This window comes from Loxodonta africana, chromosome 1, assembly GCF_030014295.1.
Source record: "Loxodonta africana isolate mLoxAfr1 chromosome 1, mLoxAfr1.hap2, whole genome shotgun sequence".
Lineage (NCBI taxonomy): Eukaryota > Metazoa > Chordata > Mammalia > Proboscidea > Elephantidae > Loxodonta > Loxodonta africana.
The window spans coordinates 135,246,906-135,270,628 of record NC_087342.1 but is presented as its reverse complement, the minus strand read 5'-3'; the positions used below and the strand labels follow the sequence as shown (position 1 = coordinate 135,270,628).

At 39.9% G+C, this 23,723-nt stretch overlaps 1 protein-coding gene and 1 pseudogene across 4 annotated transcripts in view; one reads left to right on the top strand and one right to left on the bottom strand.

Moving 5' to 3' along the window:
• Window positions 1–23,723, bottom strand: part of CD109 (CD109 molecule) — a 227,911-nt gene that overhangs the window by 120,734 nt on the left and 83,454 nt on the right. For all 4 annotated transcript variants that reach the window (XM_064288035.1, XM_064288033.1, XM_064288038.1 and 1 more), the window contains 3 exons: window positions 17,223–17,251; window positions 11,838–12,068; window positions 1,926–2,051 (listed from right to left, as the gene is read on the bottom strand). In XM_064288035.1, the coding sequence (XP_064144105.1) occupies window positions 1,926–2,051; window positions 11,838–12,068; window positions 17,223–17,251 (386 nt within the window). The remainder of the gene's footprint in view (window positions 1–1,925; window positions 2,052–11,837; window positions 12,069–17,222; window positions 17,252–23,723) is intronic.
• On the top strand, window positions 7,486–9,452 carry LOC104845696 (EP300-interacting inhibitor of differentiation 1-like; annotated as a pseudogene).

The following is a 23,723-nucleotide window of genomic DNA, read 5'->3' as shown; positions in this document are numbered from 1 at the left end:
CTCTCAGAACCTGCCACCCTGCTAAACCTACCCTCCCTGCTCTCATCTAGAAACTGAGTATAATAAAACCTATTTTTCAAGACTGTTGTGATAATACAAGTAAAAAGCAGGTCACATATCAATACCTTTACATTACCTGGGGTCTTAAACGCTAACAACTGATTATTCCTTTCAATACAGTGGTCCTCAACTAAGGAGAGTGAGATATTTCCCCCCAGAGGATATTTTGCAATATCTGGAGACATTTCTGGCTGTCACAATTAGGGTATAGGGGGTAGATGCTACTGCCATCAGTGGGTAGAGGCCAGAGATGTTGCTAAACATCCTACAATACACAGGACACCACCCCCCCCCCCAACAAAGAATTATCTAGTCCAAAGCACTGAGAGTGGCAATAGATAAGTGGTAACTTTGGTGAAGGGTAAGACAGTACACAATACTGGGGAAGTCAGTACAACCTGACCAAGGCAAGGTCATGGAAGCTTCATAGACACATCCAAACTCCCTGAGGGACCAAATCGCTTGGCTGAGGGCTGTAGGGACCATGGTCTTGGAAACATTTAGCCCAACTGGCATAACATATTTTATGGAGAAAATATTCTACATCCTACTTTGGTGAGTAGCATCTGGGGTCTTAAAAGCTTGTAAGCGGCCATCTAAGTTATTTCACTGGTCCCACACCATTAGCAGCAAGGGATAATGAAGAAAACCAAAGACACAAGGGAGAGATTAGTCCAAAGGACTAATGGGCCACAACTACCACAGCCTCCAGCAGACTGACTGAGTCCAGCACAACTGGATGGTGTCCAGCTACCACCACTAACTGCTATGACAGGGATCACAATAGAGGGTCCCGGGCAGAGCTGGAGAAAAATGTAGAACAAAATTCTAACTCACGAAAAAAAGACCAGACTTACTGATCTGACAGAGTCTAGAAAAGCCCCAAGAGTATGGCCCCCAGACACCCTTTTAACTCAGTACTTATGTCACTCCTGAGATTCACCCTTCAGCCAAAGATTAGACAGGCCCATAAAACAAAACAAGACTAAATGGACACATCCGCTCAGGGGCAAGGACAAGAAGGCAGAAGGGGACAAGGAAGCTGGTAACAGGGAACCGAAGGTTGAGAAGGGGAAAGTGTTGACATGTCGTGAGGGTGGCAACCAGTGTCACAAAACAATATGTGTATTAATTGTTCGACAAGAAACTAATTTGCTCTGTAAATCTTCATCTAAAGTACAATAAAAAAAAAATTGATAGTAAGAAGCTCTGTTCACATAGAATTCTTTTTTTAAAGCTCTTATTTATCAATTACACTCATCAAATTTCCAAAAAATGAGATGCACAGGAGAAAACCTGAGGCACAAAGGGAAATATGGCATTTTAATGTCTCTTCCCTATTAGATCTCAGAGTTGCATGAGTTGGCAGCAAATATAGGAAGTAGGTGGAAGAGTTGAGGAGAACGAAAGATTGGGAGACGGAAGGCTATTTAAAGTCACTGTTTATTAAAGCAAAGATAATTAAAGTATGTTAGTCCAATTACTTATCAAGAGTCATTCTGAGACATAAAATTTGCCAAATAATAGCTATATATTCATTGCTTTTTTTTAGTTCATTACTTAGTTTTAAAATACTCAATGCATGCAATACATGTTTTTTTGAAAACACTTATTTAATCAATTTTATACTAAAATGCCAAAATGGATTAACCTTCAAACATTATATTATAGAAAAAGAAAATGATTAAAACTTTAATATGTCATAATGAAGGCTAATCCCGCAGTAAGTTAAAAATAAAGCTCTTACATGATCTAGATTTTCATAATTTTTTTTGTTGTTCATTGAATAGACGACTGTAGCCATTTCCCCACTTGAATTATTGAAGCCATTTTAGCATTACCCAAAAAAATACATTAATACTCACATTTACTTGAACTTGAATGGACCAGTCACCGAGTATTGGATGGGAAGACAACTGAAAAGTTTTGGAAACAACTCCAAGATTATTCTGTTCTGACAGCCACTGTTGGATCAAATTTGATTTGGGGTCCTAAAATGAAAACCATACACATTAATTATATAAAGTTTGCCCACGTATATACATATCCTATTTAGTTATGGCTGATGCCTTGAAGCACTCCCAGGCATGTCTAGAACTTTTCCCAAAATATGGCACAAAGACAGTTTTTGGAAAATGTTGGAACTATTGTGACAATGAGGACAATCAAGAATTTCTTATTTTCTCATATTTCTCTCAACAACATCTTGATTTTGCTCCACCTTAAAATTCCTGGCACCAAATTTCCTACTACATGAAACACTAGAACGGGTATATCACTAAACCTGTGATGTTGTTATCGTTGTTGTTTTGAGAAGAAAATTCACTCTAATGATAACAGGTCCCATTCATTAAAGGCCACTATGTGCCCGGCACTCTGCATTGTCTTTGTTACAATTCCCCTTCAGGGCAGGATTATCCTCCTTTTATAGCTGAGAAAACTGAGGCCTGGAGAGGTTAGGTAAGCACTCGGTAACTGTAAGCGACTGACACTGCCCACTACTACAGCACCAGTACATGATGGAATTCAGGATACAAACTCATATCTGTCTTTTATTTAACAAAAGTATATGAGAGAGATGTTTAACCAAGGTGGTACAAGGAAAATACTTCAGTCTTCCTATAGTCTCCCAGACAAAGATCCTTCCTGCAATGGTCATCTAAGCCAAACCAGCAGTCATCCCACACTCCTCTCTCACGTTCTAGTCCTGTCAACTCTCTCTTTAATATCTCTCCAATTTGCCACCCAACTTCCATCCTCACAGCTACCATCCTCTTTTTGAACTACTGCAACTAATCCCTTTCCTCCAGTCCTGCCCCTTCTGATACATCTTCCCCACTGCCAACAGTGTTATCCATTTAAAACACAAATCTGTGTATGAGCTAAAGTGGTTGAAATACCTGACACAGTTCCTGTTATACAATAAGCTGCAAATAAACATTGGCTATGATCATTTTTTTTTTTATGATCATTATGGAAACCCTGGTGGTGTAGTGGTTAAGTGCTACAGATGCTAACCAAAGGGTTGGCAGTTTGAATCCACCAGGCGCTTCTTGGAAACTCTATGGGGCAGTTCTACTCTGTCCTACAGGGTTGCTATGAGTCAGAATTGACTCAACGGCACTGGGTTTGGTTTTTTGGTTTTATGATCATTATACAAGACCACTAGATAATCCCAGCTTTTGTTTGTTACAGAATAAAGCCCACACTCCTCTGCATGGTTTACAAGGCCCTTAGTAATCTGATTTCATCTACATTTCTAGGCTCATCTTTCTCCAAACATACAAATTTGTCTGCAGTTCACCCCCCAGAAACCCATGCACCTAGGCCTCTGTGATTGCTGCATGAAATCTCTTCTTTCCTTGTCCAACCAGTGAACTAAGCTCCAGCCTCCTATGTTCTGTACTGTCTTCAACAGGCAGAGATGGCCCATCTCTGGAGAGCACCTAGTATACCCAGAGCTTGCCTTAGTACCTATAACTGTTTAAGATACTCATCAGTTACGTGGTCTTTATTCCCACTACAGTGTGAACTCCTGAAAGCAGAGATCAAATACTTTCCCTTGTTCTTATTCTCCATCCTTTGGCCAGAGGTAGTGAGTTGGCCCAGTTATTAGAAGCCAGGAGAAACCTCTCTCCCGGAGTGGGGAAGAAAGTGAAAGTTAGCGGTGAGCACAATGCTGAGAACTGGGTAGGCAGTAGTCTATTAAGCCAGAAACTAATTGTTAAAAAGAAAGACTGTCACCAACTCAAGAATAAGCAGGTCACTGCTGGCATACTCCTAGGACAGGCATTGTAACCAGCAGTTGGTGCTGCTGTGTCTGCCAAAGCAGACTGCATGGGAGGACTGTGGAGTTTAGAGGCTTGGGAACAAAGGAAGAAATAGGAACAGTTAATAAACATATAAAGTGTTCAATCTAGTAATTAAGGAAATGCATATTAAAACGATGATATACCATTTTTCTTCTGTTAGAATGACAAAGATTTAAAAAAATAATTCACAGTGTTACCTAAAGTGTAGGGAAGGTGTTCACGTTCTGCTGCTGTATTATTTTGGTGTACATTTGTCACAGGTGGTATCATGCCGCTAAGAATGAAGGAAGCCCAAGTGAAATCTTTGATGATTTTGCACCTGGAGGATCTGGTGGGGTGATATAATCCTTCTGGTTTCCCAAGCCTGTTTTGGACCTAGGTCTAACCACCACCAGTAAAGAAGACACAGAGTATGCAGAAACACCAGAAATATTTACAGAGCACACTCAGGATCGGAATGGGCCATTGAAATAGGCTTAGCATCACAGCAGAGCCCAGCATTTGCATGTGGTCATCTCTTGCTGGGATGCACATAGGACAGTCACACACGATGTGAATGATGCTTCCTGTCACAGCCACAGCAGCTGCATGCAGAAGATGCTGAAGTAGTGGCCCTTCCCGCCCCTTCAGTTACTTCTGGATGGCTCTGGCTCTCTCTCAGGGGTCTCAGCATAGCACAGGGCCTGCTACCTGTGCCAAACTTGCTTAAACAGTAAATTCCCTGGCTAGAAGACTGTCTGCAAGGAGTATTTCTGCCACTCTCTGGAGTCATGGATTTTGTGCAAGATGTCTGCTCTGCAAGTGGATTCAGAGAAGTCAAATCACTTAAACAAGGTGGCTCCCTCCCTGGCCAGGGCCAAGGTTCTGGGTTAGCCTTTACCATGCCAGGCCAGAATGGTTAGGGCACAATCACAGGATATAACCCCAGGCCAATGACAAATACCCTGTTCCCATACAAGGTTGCTATCTCTACCAGGAGCAATTTCTTGAAGAAGACAGGTCAGGGTAGAAGCCAGTCATGCTAGCTGCCATCACAATGTCAGAGGCACTTATTTCCATAGTGTTTGACCAGGCTGGCTGGAAAAGGCCAGAATTAGAGCAGAAGTAGGCCATGTTTTCCATCATCGGAAGGCCTCAGAAACCCCTTTCCTTCCTGAGGTCAGTTACTGGGGCATGCAAAATGAATAATACCCAGTGATATCCTCAAGAAACAATGAGCATCCCTGAATATAATGGTCAATAGCTTAGCTACATCTAACAGCCATTATTGGCTGGGCAGGATGGTCCCAAAAAGTTGACATCGTAGCTCTCAAATGCATTTCTTCGTATTAGCCTGCAGGTGGTGCTGCACTCGGGCGTACAACTCTGTCCCAGTCAGGGGCGTTTATTAGGCTAAGTCTTACTTTTTTCTGTGAAGTTTTGCAAGAAACTAATTATTCCACACTGAAAGATGTAGGAAACATCTAAGTCTGGTGAACTGTTTTCAGGTGGAGGCATATCAGATATGTGAGGCATGTGTATCAATGCTGACCTGGCATCTGCAAGTTACATGGCAGGAAGAAGCTACCTGCAGACCTGAGTTCATATCCAAGTCTTATTGGCTAAGTGCAGAAAGCAGAGCATGGCTACCCCACATTCAGTGTTCCCAAACAGGGTTCCTGTGGAAAGTCTAAACTCTCCTCTCCTGACCAAGAAGAGAGCCTTTCTGAGCACTTCAGGGAAGACTGACTGTGGTAAACAAAGTCCAGAATTGGAGATAAGAGCCCAAAGAACCTACAAATCAAAGGTTTCAAAGACAGACACTAAAGCAGAATAAAACTAAAAAAAAAACCCATTGCCGTTAAGTTGATTGCAACTCATAGAGACCTTATGGGACAGAGTAGAACCGCCTCATAGAGTTTCCAAGGAGCGCCTGGTGGATTTGAACTGCCGACCTTTTGGTTAGCAGCCGTAGCACTTAACCACTACACCACCAGGGTTTCCAAAGCAGGATAGACAGGCAAAACTAAAGAACACACAGACCAGCTGTCCAGAGTCAGCTGGATCCCAAAATACTCATCATTGTCAAGTCAATTTCAACTCATAGCAACCCTACAGGACAGAGTAGAGCTACCCTGAAGGGTTTCCAAGGAGCAGCTGGTGGATTCAAACTGCCAGCCTTTTGGTTAGCAGCCGAGATCTTAACCACTGCACCACCAGGGCTTCTCAGCCAGGTTAGTTCTGGGTTAATGCATGGAACAGGCAATTTATCCACTGGGGATTCTTATTTGCCTGAGGCAGAAGAAGGCAGATGGAATGTAAAAGGCCAGAGATTGGCAGAAGTTTACTTCTAAATCCTGTTTTATGCACAGTTTCTAGCATATAGTAAGTGCTCCATATATGTGGGTAAAGGAGCAAGGATGGTATGAATGGAGTCAGTTCAACCCTGCTCTGAGAGTATCATCAATTTAGAAATTATATTTACTATGTCAACTGCTTTATAAACATTCCAATACATAGCAGATGCAGAAAATCACAGAGCTGCCAACTTTGAAATAATACTAATTCAAGAAATATGCATTGAGCACCATGCTAAACAATGTGGTACTTGTTACAAACACGTTTGTTTAAAGTTATACGTGTACATGCTTATTTGCGTGGTTTTCTTTTTAATTTATAACAACTAAGAACCTAAAAATCATAGGAAGATACTGAACTAAAAAGCCTAAATTTACTTTCCATATTATATTATTCATCAGAGCATTTAGAGTAACCAACCGTCTCGGGGCTAAGGGAATTTCAGTTTTAAAACCAGAAGAATCTCAGGCAAACTGGGATGAGTTGGTCACCCACATCTAGAACTGTCCTCAGTTTAAATGCTGAAAACCAGGCCCAGTTAGATCCCAATTGTCTTCAACTTGATTCTCAAAGGAAAGCACTTAGTCTGCTAACCACGCTGCCTCCAGATTATAGGGGTACTGAAGCACCACAGGCCAAATGTCCACCTGTCAAAAGGAATTTCTATAATAATAATAATAGCAGCTAATGATTGATGAGCACTTCCTACGTGTCAGGCTCAGTTCTAAGTGCTCTATTTAAATCATCTCACTTAATCCTCACAATAGCTTTGTGAATTATTATTATTAACTCATTTATAGATAAGGAAACTGAGGCTCAGGGAGATTAATTTTCCCAAGGTCACATAGCTGGAATCTATTATTTTTGGAGCACACAGGCTGATCCTTTTAAAAATGTTAAGATCATTTCACGCCTCTCCTCAGAATTCTCCGATGACTTCTCATTCTACTCAGAGTAAAATCCAAAATCCTTATCATAGCCTTCAAGACCCTGTATATACCACCCCTCAAACCATCTCCCTGAGCTTCTGATATTTGTTCTTTCACTCTCTGGGCTTCAGGGCACTGGCCAGCTCATTGTACTTCAATGTACCAAACAAGCTCCCACCTCAGAGCCTTTGCACATGCTGTTCCCTCTGTTTGTATGGGCTCATTCTTTGGTTTCCTTTAGGTCTCTGCTGAAATAATTCTTCCCTGACCACTCTATTGAAAATAGCTAGCACAGGTATTTGTGAGCTTGCTGAAAATGCTTTGCAAGCATTTGAGCAGCTTGAGCCATGGCCAAAATGTCCAAGCTGTCCGAACTGTAAGAGGAGAGCGATGACCTGCAAATGGATGGGATGCCTGGCAAAAATGACCTTCCACAGAAGGAGGTAGGCAGTGGAAACTGGGAGCCGTTCCCAAGCCCCTCCTGCAATGGGGACCCATGCCACAGCTCAAGGAGGAAGGACCAATGGAGGAGGAGGAGGCCCAGGCAATGACAGGGGGGCAGGGGACCTTGCTAACAGTCCCAGCCATGGGGAGCAAAAAGGCCAGATTTCGGCCCCAGACTTTGAGAGCAAGGACGAGGGCAAGGAATTAGATGACCGGGAGGACAACTAACAACTGTCCGGAAAAGGAGTAGCTCAGTGGTGCAGCCCTTGAAGAAGCCAACAAGATGTTTCTGAGAACATCCAGAGCAAGAGAAGCAGTCTGAGATGACAGGCTTCAGATGCATTATGAGAAGACCCTGTTTGATCAGTTAGTTTTTACAGAAGAGCTTTTTTCAGTTATGGTTGTCAATCGTCTGACCGAAGATATCAGCTGTGATGAGATTATTGATAGAGTAGGTAAATGCTGTTAAAAGAGGAGAAAACTACTTAAGGAGAGACCCAAAATTCCATTATTTTGGGAGTTCACTCAGAAAAGTTCTGTGCCAATGAAAAAGTTGATCTTCAAAAAAAGACTGTTTGCAGAACAGAAGCGAATAGGACAGTGACTGCACAGTTGTGAAAAGGGAAGAGAACTGTTAAGAAAGAAAAAGAATCTCAGGACCGTTGAAACCTGTTTTCAATAATGTGCTGAAACACCTTGCCTTTGTCTTTGTTACCGATCCAGATTATTTTCCTTGCATTGGGGAAAATATCTTTCATATCCACATCACTGTAAGGCCTGGTTTTGCAAGAACGAGGCAAGACCAAGACAAACTGCCAATAAAAGCACCCAATGATATTAACCATATGATGAGAAAAAATAACCAAAAAGCCCAACTGGGACACACGATGTCTTTAAATTACCAAAGGCTAAATTATTAGTGTAACATGCATTGAGTTTTCTTCAGTATCCTAAAAGAATGAGCAAACCCAAAAAGAAGTCTGTATCACATGTGCTATATCTTTTTTCACCAACATAAATGGCAGCTATACATGTGGACCTCGCAAGATGGAATACACAGGAATCAAATCAACTACATCTGTAGTCTGAAAGAGACAATGGAGAAGCTCAATATCATCAGTCAGGACAAGGCTAGGGGCCAACAGTGAAACAGACCACCAGTTGCTCATATGCAAGTTCAAGATGAAGCTGAAGAAAATTAGACTATTCCACCTTGAGTATATTCCACCTGAATTTAGAGACCATCTCAAGAATAGATGTGACACGCTGAACACTAATGACTGAAGAGCAGATGAGTTGTAGAATAGCACCAAGGACACAATACATTAAGAAAGCAAAAGGTCATTAAAAAGACAGGAAAGAAAGAAAAGACAAAAATGGATGTCAGAAGAGACTCTGAAACTTGCTCTTGAACGTCAAGTAGCTAAAGCAAAAGGAAGAAATGATGAAGTAAAAGAGCTGCACAGAAGATTTTTAAGGGCGGCTCGAGAAGACAAAGTATTATAATGACATGTACAAAGACCTGGAAATAGAAAACCAAAAGGGAAGAATGCACTTGGCATTTCTCAACCTGAAAGAACTGAAGACAAAATCGAAGCCTCAAGTTGCAATAGTGAAGGGTTCCACAGGGAAAATATTAAACAATGCAGGAAGCATCAAAAGAAGACAGAGGGAATACACAGTCACTATACCAAAAAGAACTGGTCGCCGTTCAACCATTTCAGGAGGCAGCATATGATCAGGAACCTACAGTACTGAAGGAAGAGGTCCAAGCTGCACCGAAGGCACTGGTGAAAAACAAGGCTCCAGGGATTGACAGAATACCAATCGAGAGGCTTCAACAAACAGATACAGCACTGGAAGTGCTCACTTGTCTATGCCAAGAAATTTGAAAGACAGCTATCTGGCCAACTGACTAGAAGAGATCCATATTTATGCCTATTCCCAAGAAAGGTGATCTAACCAAACACAGAAATTACTGAACAATATCATTAATATCACACACAAGCAAAATTTTGTTGAAGATCATTCAAAAGCAGGTTCCACAGTATAACTGACAGGGAACTGCCAGAAATTCAAGCTGGATTCAGAAGAGGACATGGAACAAGGGACATCATTGCTGAAGTCAGATGGACCCTGGCTGAAAACAGACAATACTAGAAAGATATTTGCCCGTGTTTTATTGACTATGGAAAGGCTTTTGACTGTGTGGAGCATAATAAATTATGGATAACATTGCAAAAAATGGGAATTCCAGAACATTTAATTGTGCTCATGAGGAACCTGTACATGGATCAAGAGGCAGTGGTTCGAACAGAACAAGGGGATGCTGCGTGATTTAAAGTCAGGAAGGGTGTGTGTCAAGGTTGTATCCTTTCAACATACCTATTCAATCTGTATGCTGAGCACATTAATTCGAGAAGCTGGACTATATGAAGAAGAACGCAGCATTAAGACTGAAGGAAGACTCATTAATAATTTACGTTATACAGATGACACACCTTGCTTGCTGAAAGTGAAGAGGACTTGATGAAGACCAAAGACCACAGCCTTCAGTATGTGTTACACCTCAACATAAAGAAAACAAAAATCCTCACAACTGGACCAATAAGGAACATCATGATAAACGGAGAAAAGACTGAAGTTGTCAACGATTTCATTTTACTTGAATCCACAATCGACACGAATGGAAGCAGCAGTGAAGAAATCAAAAGATGCATTGCATTGGGCAAAACTGCTGCAAAAAATTTCTTTAAAGTGTTGAAAAGCAAAGATGTCACCTTGAAGACTAAGGTGCACCTGACCCAGGCCATGATGTTTTCAATCACCTCATACATATGCAAAAGCTTTAGATGATGATTAAGGAAGACTGAAGAAGAATAGATGCCTTTGAATTGTGGAATTGGTAAAGACTATTGAATATACCATGGACTGCCAAAAGAACGAACAAATCTGTCTTGAAAGAAGTTCAACCAGAATGCTCCTTAGAAGCAAAGATGGCAAGAACTACGTCTCACATACTTTGGACATGTTATCAGGAGGGATCAGTCCCTGGAGAAGAACATCACACTTGGTAGAGGGTCAGTGAAAAAGAGGAAGACCCTCAACGAGATGGACTGATACAGTGGCTGCAACAATGGGCTCAAACATAACGATTGTGAGCATGGCACAAGATGGGGCAGTGTTTCACGCTGTTGTACATAGGGTCGCTAGGAGTCGGAACCCACTCGATGGTACCTAATAACAACGATAATATAACTTTAAATGTGTTTCCAAGGGCCTCTTAAATTTTCTTATACACGTATCTTTTCGTTTAGAAAGCTCCTACGATCTATAATTCAAGAAAATCCATGTCGTGACCATTTTAAAAACTCAAAAATTAACACCTCCTTAATTAAAAAATTTAGACATTATTATGTATGTGAAAGTACAAAGAAAACAATTCCTAACATCCTTATACAGTAGGAAAAAGTCCATTTTACTCCTTCTCTGTGTTTCACTTAATTTGACAGGCAAAAAATTTTTGTTGAACTTTGTAAGAATTGTAACTGAAAAAGTCATGTAAAAGGAAAGCTGTACATCTGAAAGACACTATGAACAATTATGCTATCCACATTTTAAAGGTTTTAAACCTGCCCAGAAATCCACCTCAGACTCTGAAGTTTCCCTCTGTCTCCTCCTCTAATTTTGTATTTGTTATGCACCAGCACTCAAGATAATAAAATTTCTTGTTCTGTATAAAAAAAAATATATATATATCAAGTACAAACCCGCTCTCTCTCATACACACACCCACACAAATACATACACACCTGTACCTTTATCTCACTTTATTTTCTTCTTAGTATTTATTATATATATATACCCACGCATACACACGCATATTTGTGTTTATTGTCTGTCTCTCCCCTACTCACTGAAGTATAAGCTTGATGTGAGTAGGGACTTAATCTGTTCTGTTCACTGCCCAGACTGGACCCCCAGTGTCTGGACCATAGAAATTCAGTAAACATTCAACAAATGAATACATCAGTGAAGACTTCAGGACTGGAACTCAAGCAGGCCAACTTAGGAGCCCAAGTTCTTAACCACGATGCTCTAACTCCTCCCTTTTTAGAGATGATTCCCAGGTGGGGAGGGAAGCTTAGTTTAGGTGAGTTTTAAGATATTCCAGAGTCAACCACACACGTGAGCTTCCAGGAGAGCTCCAGTAAGATAGCTTGAACTCCTTGCCTCATTTCTGTCTGGAACTTACCTTAATGACAATGCTTAAAGAAGTTTTGTAAGGCTTGAAATCTGAGAAGAGTGTAAGAACACGAAACTTCACTTCTTCTTTTGGCTTGTATAGGGGCTTGTCTGTTTGAATGAAGACGGACATTCTCTTCGTCTCAAATGATAGGAGCGTAGTGTTAGAGAATAAAATCTCATCTTCAGCACGACCAGTTACACGTAGTTCATAAATCTCATTTACACTGTTCAGAGGTAGCTGGGAGGGGGCAAGATCAGACATACCAAAGTCTCATTATATTACCTCAACAATGTTTTAGCCATAAGTTAGAATAGAAAACTTATAATCACAATGTTGAAAAATTTGCTATTCCTAGGTAATTCCAAAGTTTAACAATTCGTTTTTCTCATTTAACATCCTATAGTTTGCTCTCCAATTAAATCCCCGGGTTCCTGCAACGCAGGACACACAGCCCACAACTCTCCCTTAGCAATAATCACGTTGCCATTTCCTATCCAAGTGCAAATTCTTCCTCACTAACAGTTACTGTGGGCCAGTATACAAACAAATATTTCTTTTCTATGTGTCATGGACTGAACTGTGTCCCCCCCAAAATATCTGTAAACTTGGCTAGGTCATGGTTCCTTTGTATGATTGTATGACTGTCTACCATTTTATCTTCTAATGTGATTTCCCTATGTGTCATAAATCCTATCATTATGATGTAATAAGATGGATTAGCGGCAGTTATATTGATGAGATCTACAAGATTAGTATCTCAAACCAATCTCTTTTGAGATATAAAAGAGGGAAGCGAGCAGAGAGACATGGGAACCTCATACCACCAAGAAAGCAGTCCTTGGGAGCAAAGTGCCTCCCTTGGACCTGAGGTTCCCATGCTGAGAAGCTCCAATTCCAAGGGAAGACTGATGACGAGGGCCTTCCTCCAGAGCCGACAGAGAAAGCCTTCCCCTGGAGCCGGTGCCCTCAATTCGAACTTGTAGCCTCCTAGACTGTAAGAGAATAATCTCCTCTTTGTTAAAGCCATCCACTTGTGGTATTTCTGTTATAGTAGCACTAGATGACTAAGACACCATGCCTCACCTCATCTGAGGCAGTCAAACGGTGAAATGCATATCTCCATAGGATTTGTTTTCTTCTTGTATTCTCTCAAGCTCTTTTCTCACTAAGATGCTCTCTCTTCTTGCAACTCACTTACCTCAGGTCAGTTTTGCAAAGGATGGTGTTGCCACTTTTACTACTGCTATTTACAATTAATACAACTAGAGACCTATTAAAAAGACTAGAAGTTTACGTGTGCTTTTTATATCATTTTACCCTACAACAGTCCCTCATGTGGGAACTCTTACTAACACCAATTTACCGATAAGGAAGCATGCGCTTAGAGGAGTTAAAGAAATTGTCCCAGGTCGCTAGCTGAGATTCAAATGCAAAATGAGCTATACTGTTCTAAGAAAAGCCCTGGTGTGGTGGTTTTAAAATACGTCCACAAATTCTCTGACCCTCCTCTGTTGAAAAGATGACTTAGTAACTTGCCGGAGAAAGGTAAAGTTCCCACAGCTAGAGACTGTCTGACAGCAGGACGATAGTCTGGAGTCAACAGTATCAAGGGGCTCTGATCAATGAAATATCAATCAACCTCTGAGCTGGGCATTGTTGTTTCTCAGTTATGCTGAAATTCTATTCTGTGTGTGCATAAAGGTAAAAATAGGTGATAGTTCTCTGACCAGGGTACATGAGAAAGGCATGCTCAAAAACATCTTTGGTAGACAATAAATGGATTACTTATTCTAACTGGGCTGTCTACAGCCATTTCGACTTTTCCGGGAGATTAATTGCCTTAAAGAAACTGAGACAATACAATAGTATTTATCCTAATTTACTTGGTTAATAATTTCAGTTACTAAAAATAATAAAGACAAATTTTCAAAATAAACTTTAGAAATTTAAGACAGTCATCTCTATTAAAGGTATGTTTGAAATTGTACTGAAACCTCGAAAGTATTTCTGATTCAATTAAATCACACTTGTGCAAACTAAAATGATAAAGTTCTTAGGAGAAAAGGCAGGGGCAACGCTGTCAGGTCCAGCTTTTAATAACGGATTATCAAATATAATAGTAAAAGTACAAAGAGCAAAAAACAAAATAAATAAATGGGGCCCCAAAAAATTAAAGACTCTACAAAAAAGTAAAAAGACAAGCTACTGGCTGGAGCAATATCATATCTTCAAAAGCCATATATATGGCAAGAATCTAATAACCAAAATATACATAAAACCTCAACAACTTAACAATAAAAAGACACATAACCCAATTGTAAAATTTGCAAAAGACTTGAATAGACATTTCACCAAACACACGAAATGATGTTCAGCGTCATTAGCTATCAGAGAGATGCAAATCAAAACCACAATGAGATACCATTTCACTCCCAGTAGGATGGCTGAGATTAAAAAAAAAAACAGAAAATAACAAATATTGGTAAGGATGTGGGGAAACCAGAACCCTCGTGGCAGAAATGCAAAATAGTACAACTGTGGAAAACAGTGTGGTGGTTCCTCAAAAAAACTAAAAATAGAACTACTAGGACCCAGGAATTCCACTCCTAGATATATACCCAAAAACTTGAAAGCAGAGACTTGTACACCAGTGCTCATTACAGCACTATTCATAATGGCCAAAAGGTGAAAACAACCTGAACACTCATCAACAGTGAATGGATAGACAAAATGTGGTACATACATACAATGAAATGCTACTCAGACAGTAGGAGAAATGAAGTCTTGATGCATGCTACAATATGGATGGAGCTAGAAGACATCATGCTGAGTGAAATCAGTCAATCACAAAAGAACAAATATTATATGACCTCACTTACATAAAAAGACAAGAAAAGGCAAAAGTATGGGCAACAAAGTTTATTAGCAGTTACCAGAGATGAGAAGGAGGGTGAAAGGGGGGGGCATTTAACAGTGATGGAAATATCACATTAAGCATAGGGTTAACCAGCCGATTATTGTAATGGCTGTCAATAAGTTGTACACCTATAAAAAGCTGAACTGGCAGAAGTTGTATGGTAGATATATTTACAACAATGACAGAAAAAAAAAAAAGCATAGTTACTGAGGCTGTTTATGTATAACCAAAAACCTCATGGAATCTGGTTTCTTGGTTTGGAGGTTTAGGCTCATGGTTTCATGGGGCATCCCAGTTAATTGGCTTAATAACATGTTTAGTGCTTCTGTTCTGCCACCTAATTCGATGTGTAGTGCCTGGGGTCTTAAAAGCTTGCAGGTGGCCATCCAAGGCACAAGAGTTGGTCTCTATTCACCTGGAGCAACAGAGGAAGGAGAGTCAGGAACAGGAGGAGGATGTGGAATGTGTAGCTAATTGCCTCCATGAACAGCTGCCTCTTTTGCCATGAGACCAGGAGAACTGGATGGTGCCAGCTACCATTACTGAACATTTTGATCAAAGATTCCATAGAAGAATCCTGATTAAAAGGGGGAAATACAGAACAGAACTTCAAATTCTCATGAACTCCTGAATTCCTAGATACATGAAGGTTAGATGAACTCCTGAAACTACTGCCCTGAGATGATCTTTAAACCTTAAACCAAAAATATCCCCTGAAGTCTTTTTAAAACCAAACAATAGTTTAGCTTAACTAATAAAAAAGGTCTGCCTTGAGCATTATGCTCTTTTAAAAACTATCTATATGGGATCAAATTGACAACAGCAACTAGAAATATTATTTAGGGGCAGTGCTGTAAACTGTGCTCTAAGCTGCAACTCATGAACTTAAATCCTATCCTCTTCTACTATAGGCCAATTATATTACATAGGACTTATTTTAATCTTACTATTGAAATATTCTTTTAACAGAGTTATGCATGCAAGCACTGCTGGCCAGCATCTAATGATCCATCTATCATCAGTCACTAAGGTTAGGATTTTTTCCCCTACTTTTCCCTGCTTATGCCTTTTTTTATTCCCATTTTCTATTGTTAGCAGCCAAATATTTCTTAGTAAGAAAAGTACAAACGTAATAGGTAAGAAACATATAATTATGGAACTTAAGTAATTTTTATAAAGTACTGTTTGGGAGCACTATATTTTCTAGGAATTCCCCCAAAATGAATGTGATTTCTCACTTGAAGCTTAAAAAAAGTTAATAAAAAAAAAAAAAAACATAATAAAAAATATACATATATTAAAAAAAAAATGAATGTGATTTCTGAATGTGCTTAACAAGTCACTTTCAAGAGGTGATGTGCAAACCAGGCTTATCGGGTAATGCTGATCCTACTTAAGTATATAATGTGTCAGGGCCAAAGTAATTAGCCACCTATTCTCAGAAAAGTATGCCATCAAATTGCACCTTTGGGTGGATGCTTTGGTCAACTCTATTGTACGTTAAATTTTTGCAGCCCCAAAACAAAACAAAGTAAGAAGTAGGGCTAGTTCACAAGCAATACTTAATAATCAGATTTTATGACTCTCTCAACAAAATAATAACCCCTTTCCACTTCTACAGCAAAGTTTACATTACTTTCACATCTCATTTCACCTCCTGGATATCCCTAAGAAATAGAGACAGTATCTTTATTCCCTTTTGAAGCCCGGGACTACGGTGAGGTGAGTGAAACACTCACCTAGGGTGCAAATTTAAGGGGCCGCGGAGGGACTGCCAAAAAATTCAGTAATCAAGATAAGCAATGTTTTAATACAATATTTTCATGTCTCAATATTAATTATGAACAAAATATCAAATTTTTCTATAAAGACAGGATCAGCATTACTGATTTTGTCTTTTACCTCAGGCTCCAAGTGGCACAGCATGACACTGCCCTCTTCTAGAACAAAGAAACTGACCAACTGAGTATTCAATTACAGGTTCGAGACTGGAAGGCTCATTAAGGCAGAAGCGGGACGAGACCAGGTTTCCGTGCTAATAGTCCAGGGCAGTTTCCCTCGATGAAGATCTCTATTTTACAACTGGAAAACCCCTGTTATGAGTTTGAAGAACCTGGATGACACAAATGGCTAAGTGCTTGCTCGACTACTAGCCAGAAAGGTTGGTGGTTTGAATCCACCCAGAGGCACCTCGGAAGTCAAGCCTGCCAATCTGTTTCCGAAAGGTCACAGCCTTGAAAACCCTACAGAGCAGTTCTTCTCTGCACACACAGAGTCACCATGAGTCAGAATCTACTTGACGGCAACTAACAACAATAACCAATCCGCCTGAAGTTTAATCTGAAAGCTGAACTAAACTCGAGCTAAACTCACAAGAAATGTAAACTGACATAAAAGCCAATAAAACATTGATTTATTTAGTTCATTAAGGCAATTTATGCTCCTGAAACAATTTTTTTAAAACAGATACTTACTGATGGAAGAACGAGTGTCTTGAAAGAGCCTAAAAAGAAAACAGGGAAAATAGAATTGTCATAATTTTTATACAATGGCATAATACAAAACTTGTAGGATCTGTTAATACTCATTAAATGTAGATGAATTTATAAACTTATTTGGTCAAACCCAAAATAATTTTAGTAACACCCAGAACACCCAAGAGATTATTACGTATCTGTGCATCATAGAATTAAAGAAATCTGGGCCAGGCTTAAAAGGAGATCAGCTGGTGAACCCAGAGAAACTTCCTAAGTTCTGCTTCTCTTCCTCCTCTCTTTTTTTTTTTTAACCATTTTTGTTGTCATTGTTGCGGTTGCCGCAACACTGTAGACAGTGGACAGAAGAACCCTGAGATTGATTTCTTGTGTTCTCATACCCTCGAGATAAAAAAAGAAAAGGAAGGGATTAGTCATGTAAGGGATGGACTGGGACTCAGAACTGACTGATGAGTATCAGGGTGATGCAGGCTCTTTTTCATGTAAAAGTTCTAAACATAGGACTGCTAATTTAACTCATGCCAATTTCTCATCAGATCCATTTATTTCAAGGGGAAAAAAATGGCTACGGGAAAAAAATGGCTACAGGCTAAAAATAAACAAATATATATCCAAAGTTTCCATCTAAGTGATATGAATTCAGAAGTAGTGATAGGCCCTTTGTTCATTCAAGAAATATCTATTAAGGGATTCTCCTGGAATCCAGACTTACCGGAGCCATGGAGACTGGATGAACCCCCAAAACTATTGCCCTGAGATAATCTTTAAACCTTAAACCAAAAATACCCCCTGAAGCCTTCTTTAAACCAAGCAACCGTTTAGCTTAATGAGTTAAGAATGCCTGCCTTCAGCATTGTGCTCTTTTAAGAACTATCTATATGGGGTCAAATTAACAACAGCAACTCAAAAAAATAGATACAAAACTTAAGGGGCAGTGAATTTATGTTAATGGGGGAGGAACAATTCAGCAAAGGAGGATTAGACTGATAGCACAACTTGACAAATATAATCAATGTCACTGAGTTGTACCTGTAGAAATTGTTGAATTCATGTATGTTCTATTATGTATATTCTCAATAACAACAAAAAGATGAAAATAAATTTTTAAAAAATGTATTAAGGGCATTACAATGAACAAGACATGGTCCCTCTCCTCCTGTAGTCCACTTGGGTCTGTCACATGGGACCAGAGAGGCATGAAAGCATTGCACAGTTCAGAGTAGGGGTTAAGAGAGTGGTTGCTGAAACCAGTATAGAACATTAGTTCTATACTGACTCAGCCATGTACTCGCTCTGTCCTAGAACAAGTTACCTGATTCTTCAGGCTCAATTTTTTCATCCTTACAATGAGGATGCTAATAATCATACCTACCAATCTTGTGGTTGTGAGGAGTAAGTGTGTTAATACCTATAAAGTATGTAGAACAGTACCTAGCAAGCACACAGGAAACACTTGATATAGGTTAGTCACCATATTGCCAGGAAGCATGAAGAGTTATTCTTTGGGGATGTCGGTGTGCCTCTAGAGCAGTGGTCTTCAAACTTTTATTATGGCAGAGCCCATCAATAAAAATATTTAATACTCATTACCAACATCAAATTAGATTTGTAATGTTAAATATATGTACTTTTCCAAACTAAAATATGAAATACTAGAAATGCTTAATTTTAGTTTTGCTCAATAAAAATAACAGAAATAGAAGTACATTTTCTACCAATACCCTTATAAATGGTCTTGCACACTCTCAGACATGTGCACACCCACTTGAAGACCACTGCCTGAGTGGGCTTCAATGCAATGTAAATGTTTCCAGGAACAGATAAGCAATTCATCAACACCACTTGTCACATAGCACAGGCCAATCTAGCGAATAACCACCACCTGGTGCTATGGTTAACACACTCAACTGCTAACCAAGAGGTTGGAGGGTCAAGTCCACCCACAGGCACCTTGGAAGAAAGGCCTGGCAATCTACTTCCAAAAAATCCCTCACTGAAAACCCAGTGAAGCACGGTTCTACTCTAACACACACAGATTCACCATAAGTCAGTTCTGACTCAACAGCAACTTGCTGTCACTGTACAAAGCAAAGAGCAGGGCCCTTAAATAAAAGGACACTGGGGCCCTGGTGGTGCAGTGGTTAAGTGCTTGGCTACTAACCAAAAGGTTGGCGATTCGAACCCACCACCCTCTCCATGGGAGAAAGACGTGGCAATCCGCTTCTGCAAAGACTGACAGCCTTGGAAACCCTATGCGGCAGTTCTACCCTGTTCTATACATATGGTTGCTATGAGTCAGAATCAACTCCAGGGCAACAGGTTTTGTTTTGTTTTGTTTTGTTTTGTTTTGTTTTGTTTTGGGGGGGTAGGGGGAGAGAAGGGGTATTTTGTTTGGGCAAAAAGTGTTTTAAAGAAGGGAAGAAAAAGGAACAAATAAATAGATAATTATAGTTCAATGCGGAAGGGCTACGATTGAGGTAGGACAGGGAGTACAAGAGAGGGACACCCAACCCAGACTAAACTATAATCAGGATCAGGGGAAAGTATCCAGTAAAAACGATGCCAGAGTCTAGGGTTGTAAGACATGGGGAAATTAGAAAGATGAGGAAGGAGGGGAAGAGTGCCCAGGCAGAGGAACAGCAAACGCAAAGGAGTATAGGTCAACATGAGTCTATCGAATTTGGAAAGTGTAAAGATCCCAGTGAGACAAGACCACAGGCAGCAAGAGGGGGCAGGCAGTAAGAAATGAAGCTGGACCAGATGATGAAAAGCCTTTTAGACACAGTAAGCACTCACCAGGGTCACCCCAGATTATACCTATTACACCAGCATCCCGATTTAGCATTTACCTTGAATCCTTTGTTTGTTTTGTTTTGGTTAGCAAAATATTATTATGGGATGGGCTTAATGTCCACAAAGTTTAGCTCTGAAATTCTTTAATTAAACTTTGAGAATATCTCAACCTTGTGATATTTTCATACAGCAGAATTTGCCCTGATTTAACAGGTAACAGCACATGTAGAGAAAGTGTTTGCTCTATTAAAAATATTATGCTCAGGCAATTCGAACATTAAAGTAAATAATGGTAGTAATGGATTATAACCTACTGAATAAAACAAGATTCTGTGGATTCATGCTGCTATAATAAGTATATAGGGAGAAGAAAAAGTTCTTGTTTACAATAGGATACTAATAAAAGTAGAAGGAATCCTAGAATTAGAAAAGTTTGAAACCATCATGGTAATAACTGATTCAGTCAATAATCATCAATGGATTATAAAATTAGTGTGTAAAAGCTAGGTGAGTAAGAATTATAATAAACCATTGTCATTTTCAGACACTAAGTTTTGGGGTAGTCTATTTTACAACAATAGGTAACCGACACATACGAGATGAAAAAGATTAACCACCGAAGCTCTAAAGCTATGCTATACAATAACATCTAACTACATGTGGCTTTTGAAATGTTACTAGTCCAAATTGAGATGTGTATACTCTGTATTTCTAAGACTTCAAATTTAAGAAAAGAAAGTAAAATATCTCAGTACTAAGTTTTACAGTATTTACATGCTGAAATGATAATATTTGGTATATATCGAATTCAATAAAATCATTATTAAAATCAATTTTTTAATGTGGCTACTAAACCTAAAAAACCCATTGCCACTAGATCAATTCTGACTCATAGTGACCCTACAGGACAGAGCAGAACTGCCCAATAGGGTTTCGAACTGCCAACATTTTGGTTAGCAGCCAACCTCTTAACCACTATGTCACCAGGCCTTCTATGTGGCTACTAGAAAATTCAAAATTACACGTGTGGTTTGCATTATATTTCTATTGGACACAGCACTGCTCGAGAAATGGAAGACTTACATTTTTGCTTGAAAGCAATAAAATGGCCAACAGATTTAACTGCATAATTTTTTTAATTTTGTGACTAAAATAACAGATAATCCTTCCTGAGTGTTTTAAAAGAGATACACACACACACACACATATATATACATAAACTCATTTATTTTTGTCTTAGAAGAAGTACAACCAGAATGCTCCTTAGATGCAAGGATGGCAAGACTGTGTCTTACTCACTTTAGGCATGCTGTCAGAAGGGATCAGTTCCTGGAGAAGGACATCATGCTTAGTTAAGTACACGATCAGTGGAAAAGAGCAATACCCTCAACAAGATGGGCTGACACAGTGACTGCAACACTGGGCTCAAGCATAATGACGACTGTGAGCATGGCACAGGGACTAGGCAGTGTTTCGCTCTGTTGTACATAGGGTCACTATGAGTCAGAACTGACTCGACAGCACCTAACAATAACAGCACAATCCTATCAAGTATTATTATCCTTATTTTACAAATGAGAACAATGAGTCACACAGAGGTTAAGTGATTTGCCCAGGGTCACAGAGAAAAGCAGCAGTGGAACCAAGATTCTAACTTAAGCAGCCTGGCTCTCAGATCTCAGCTCCAAATCCTACCCAGTACTACCTCTCAATATAAGAATAACGTTTGAACGTTTGTTCTTTTATTACACATACATTAGTTTATTTCAAAGTTCCACAGTCTGGATACCCTCTATATATGTTGATATCACCATCTCTTCAATCACAAAGGTTCAAAATCTCAATCATCTTGGACTCCTTTCTCTCCTCAACCCTATGTTACTCAGTCTCTAGAACCTGTGGATTCTTCTCTCATAATGTTTCTCCCAACTCTCATACCATAAGCACTGCAACAGCAGTACCCATTGCTGTCGAATCTAATTCTGGCTCATAGCAACCCTACGGGCAGAGGCAGATTAACCAGTAAACATGGTACGTACTGGTTTACAGTAAGCAAGGTACTCGTGGGTTTAATTGTAAGTAGAACTGCCCCATAGGGTTTCCAAGACTGTAAATCTTTACAGAAGCGGACTGCCATATCTGTCCTGTGCAGGAGCAGTGCTAATTTTAAGGGAACTTCTATTATTCTATTATTTATATCCCGAGAAGGACATAAAAACTAGAAAGGTTTCCAACTCCTGTCATTTCTTCACACCACATAGTTCTGATGTGTTTGAAGTTAATTCCAAGATCTTCAAAGGTAAATTAAACAATAACTACATCTGTTGTAGGTTAAGTTCCCTGCAAAGCAGACAGGGGTGGCAGTTAAAGTGTAGGAGATTTATTAGAGAGTGTTTTTAGGATCAATGGCTCTAAAAGGGAACGACAGAGCAGGACTGGGCAGAGGGAAGAAGTGAGGCTGCAAATGCAGGCTCAACAGAGACATCAGCTGATCCATGGAAGCTGCCATGATACTTGAAAGTTGTCCCCAGTTTATACCCAACATCAGTCAGCCATAGGATGTGGGCCATCCCTGGAAGGTATGCAGCCTTGGCCAAGGTGACTCTCTCTAGCTGATGAAATCCCCGAAGGGGGCTGGCTCTGAGGGGAGTCAGCTGCTGGATTCCCAGTAGCTGGGGAAATAAGTCCTTCATCTCTGAATGGGAACCTGGGCAGTACAGCACCCACCACAATGTCCCTCACTGGAATAAAACAGAAAATTACAAACTGCAGTGAACTGGGCCCCAACAAAACAGAACCTTGATTATTGAGAGTTGCTTGGTTTTCATTACTTTAAAAAAAATCATCTGAGGCTGACTGTTTTGTCAGCTCAGTCACTGGAAGAAGCCCATGCTTTCTATTAGTGCTTCCTTTCTATCACTGACCGATGTACAGTCTACCTCCCAAAAGGCAGGGCAAATTTACAAGACTGTGGAGGTGGGGGGAAAGAGTGGTTAGCTTATTTTTATCTAAGTGACACTAAGCAAGGGGAAAGTAAAAAACAGCTGGAAGTTTACAGTCCAAATAAATCTCGGAGATTCATTAACTACAGGGCAAGCATTTTGGCAATTCAAAACAAGCTAGCCAGATCTGAAGAGCAGGAAGTCTAGTTTCATAGTAGAATATTTTCTTAATGTAGCTTTTAACTGAGTTGAACCTTTGAGGGGTTTTCTCATTCAAGAGAAGTTGGAAAAGGGGGGTGAATTCATGTCTAGGTCCCAGCACTCAGACACATGGCCATTCCTGTTCACAGACCCAGGACTGAAGGACAGCCAGAAATAGAAGCTCCACCCAAAAAACGGCAGTGTAGGGGCAGAGATGCTTCACCCATCCCTAATTCTTGCTGTATTCTGGGAGTGTCTGGGAGAATGTGTAGAGATCCAATGTAGGGCCTACTCACTGGTCTCAATGTGTCCTTATTAAAAGGCCAACTTTAAGTTCTTGTTATTTTTCCAGTTTGCTGTGTTCTCTTTAATTTTACAGATATAGCTTGGAATTTCCCAGGCAATTATTAAGTTTATTTGAAAGGCCTAACACTCTAGCAAAAATTTACACCACCAAAATACAAAATTGAGGTGGGAAGGAAGGGAGGAAAGCATAGATGAGGAAGAGCAATCTCTTTCTTTGCTGTTGCTAGGTTGACGATTA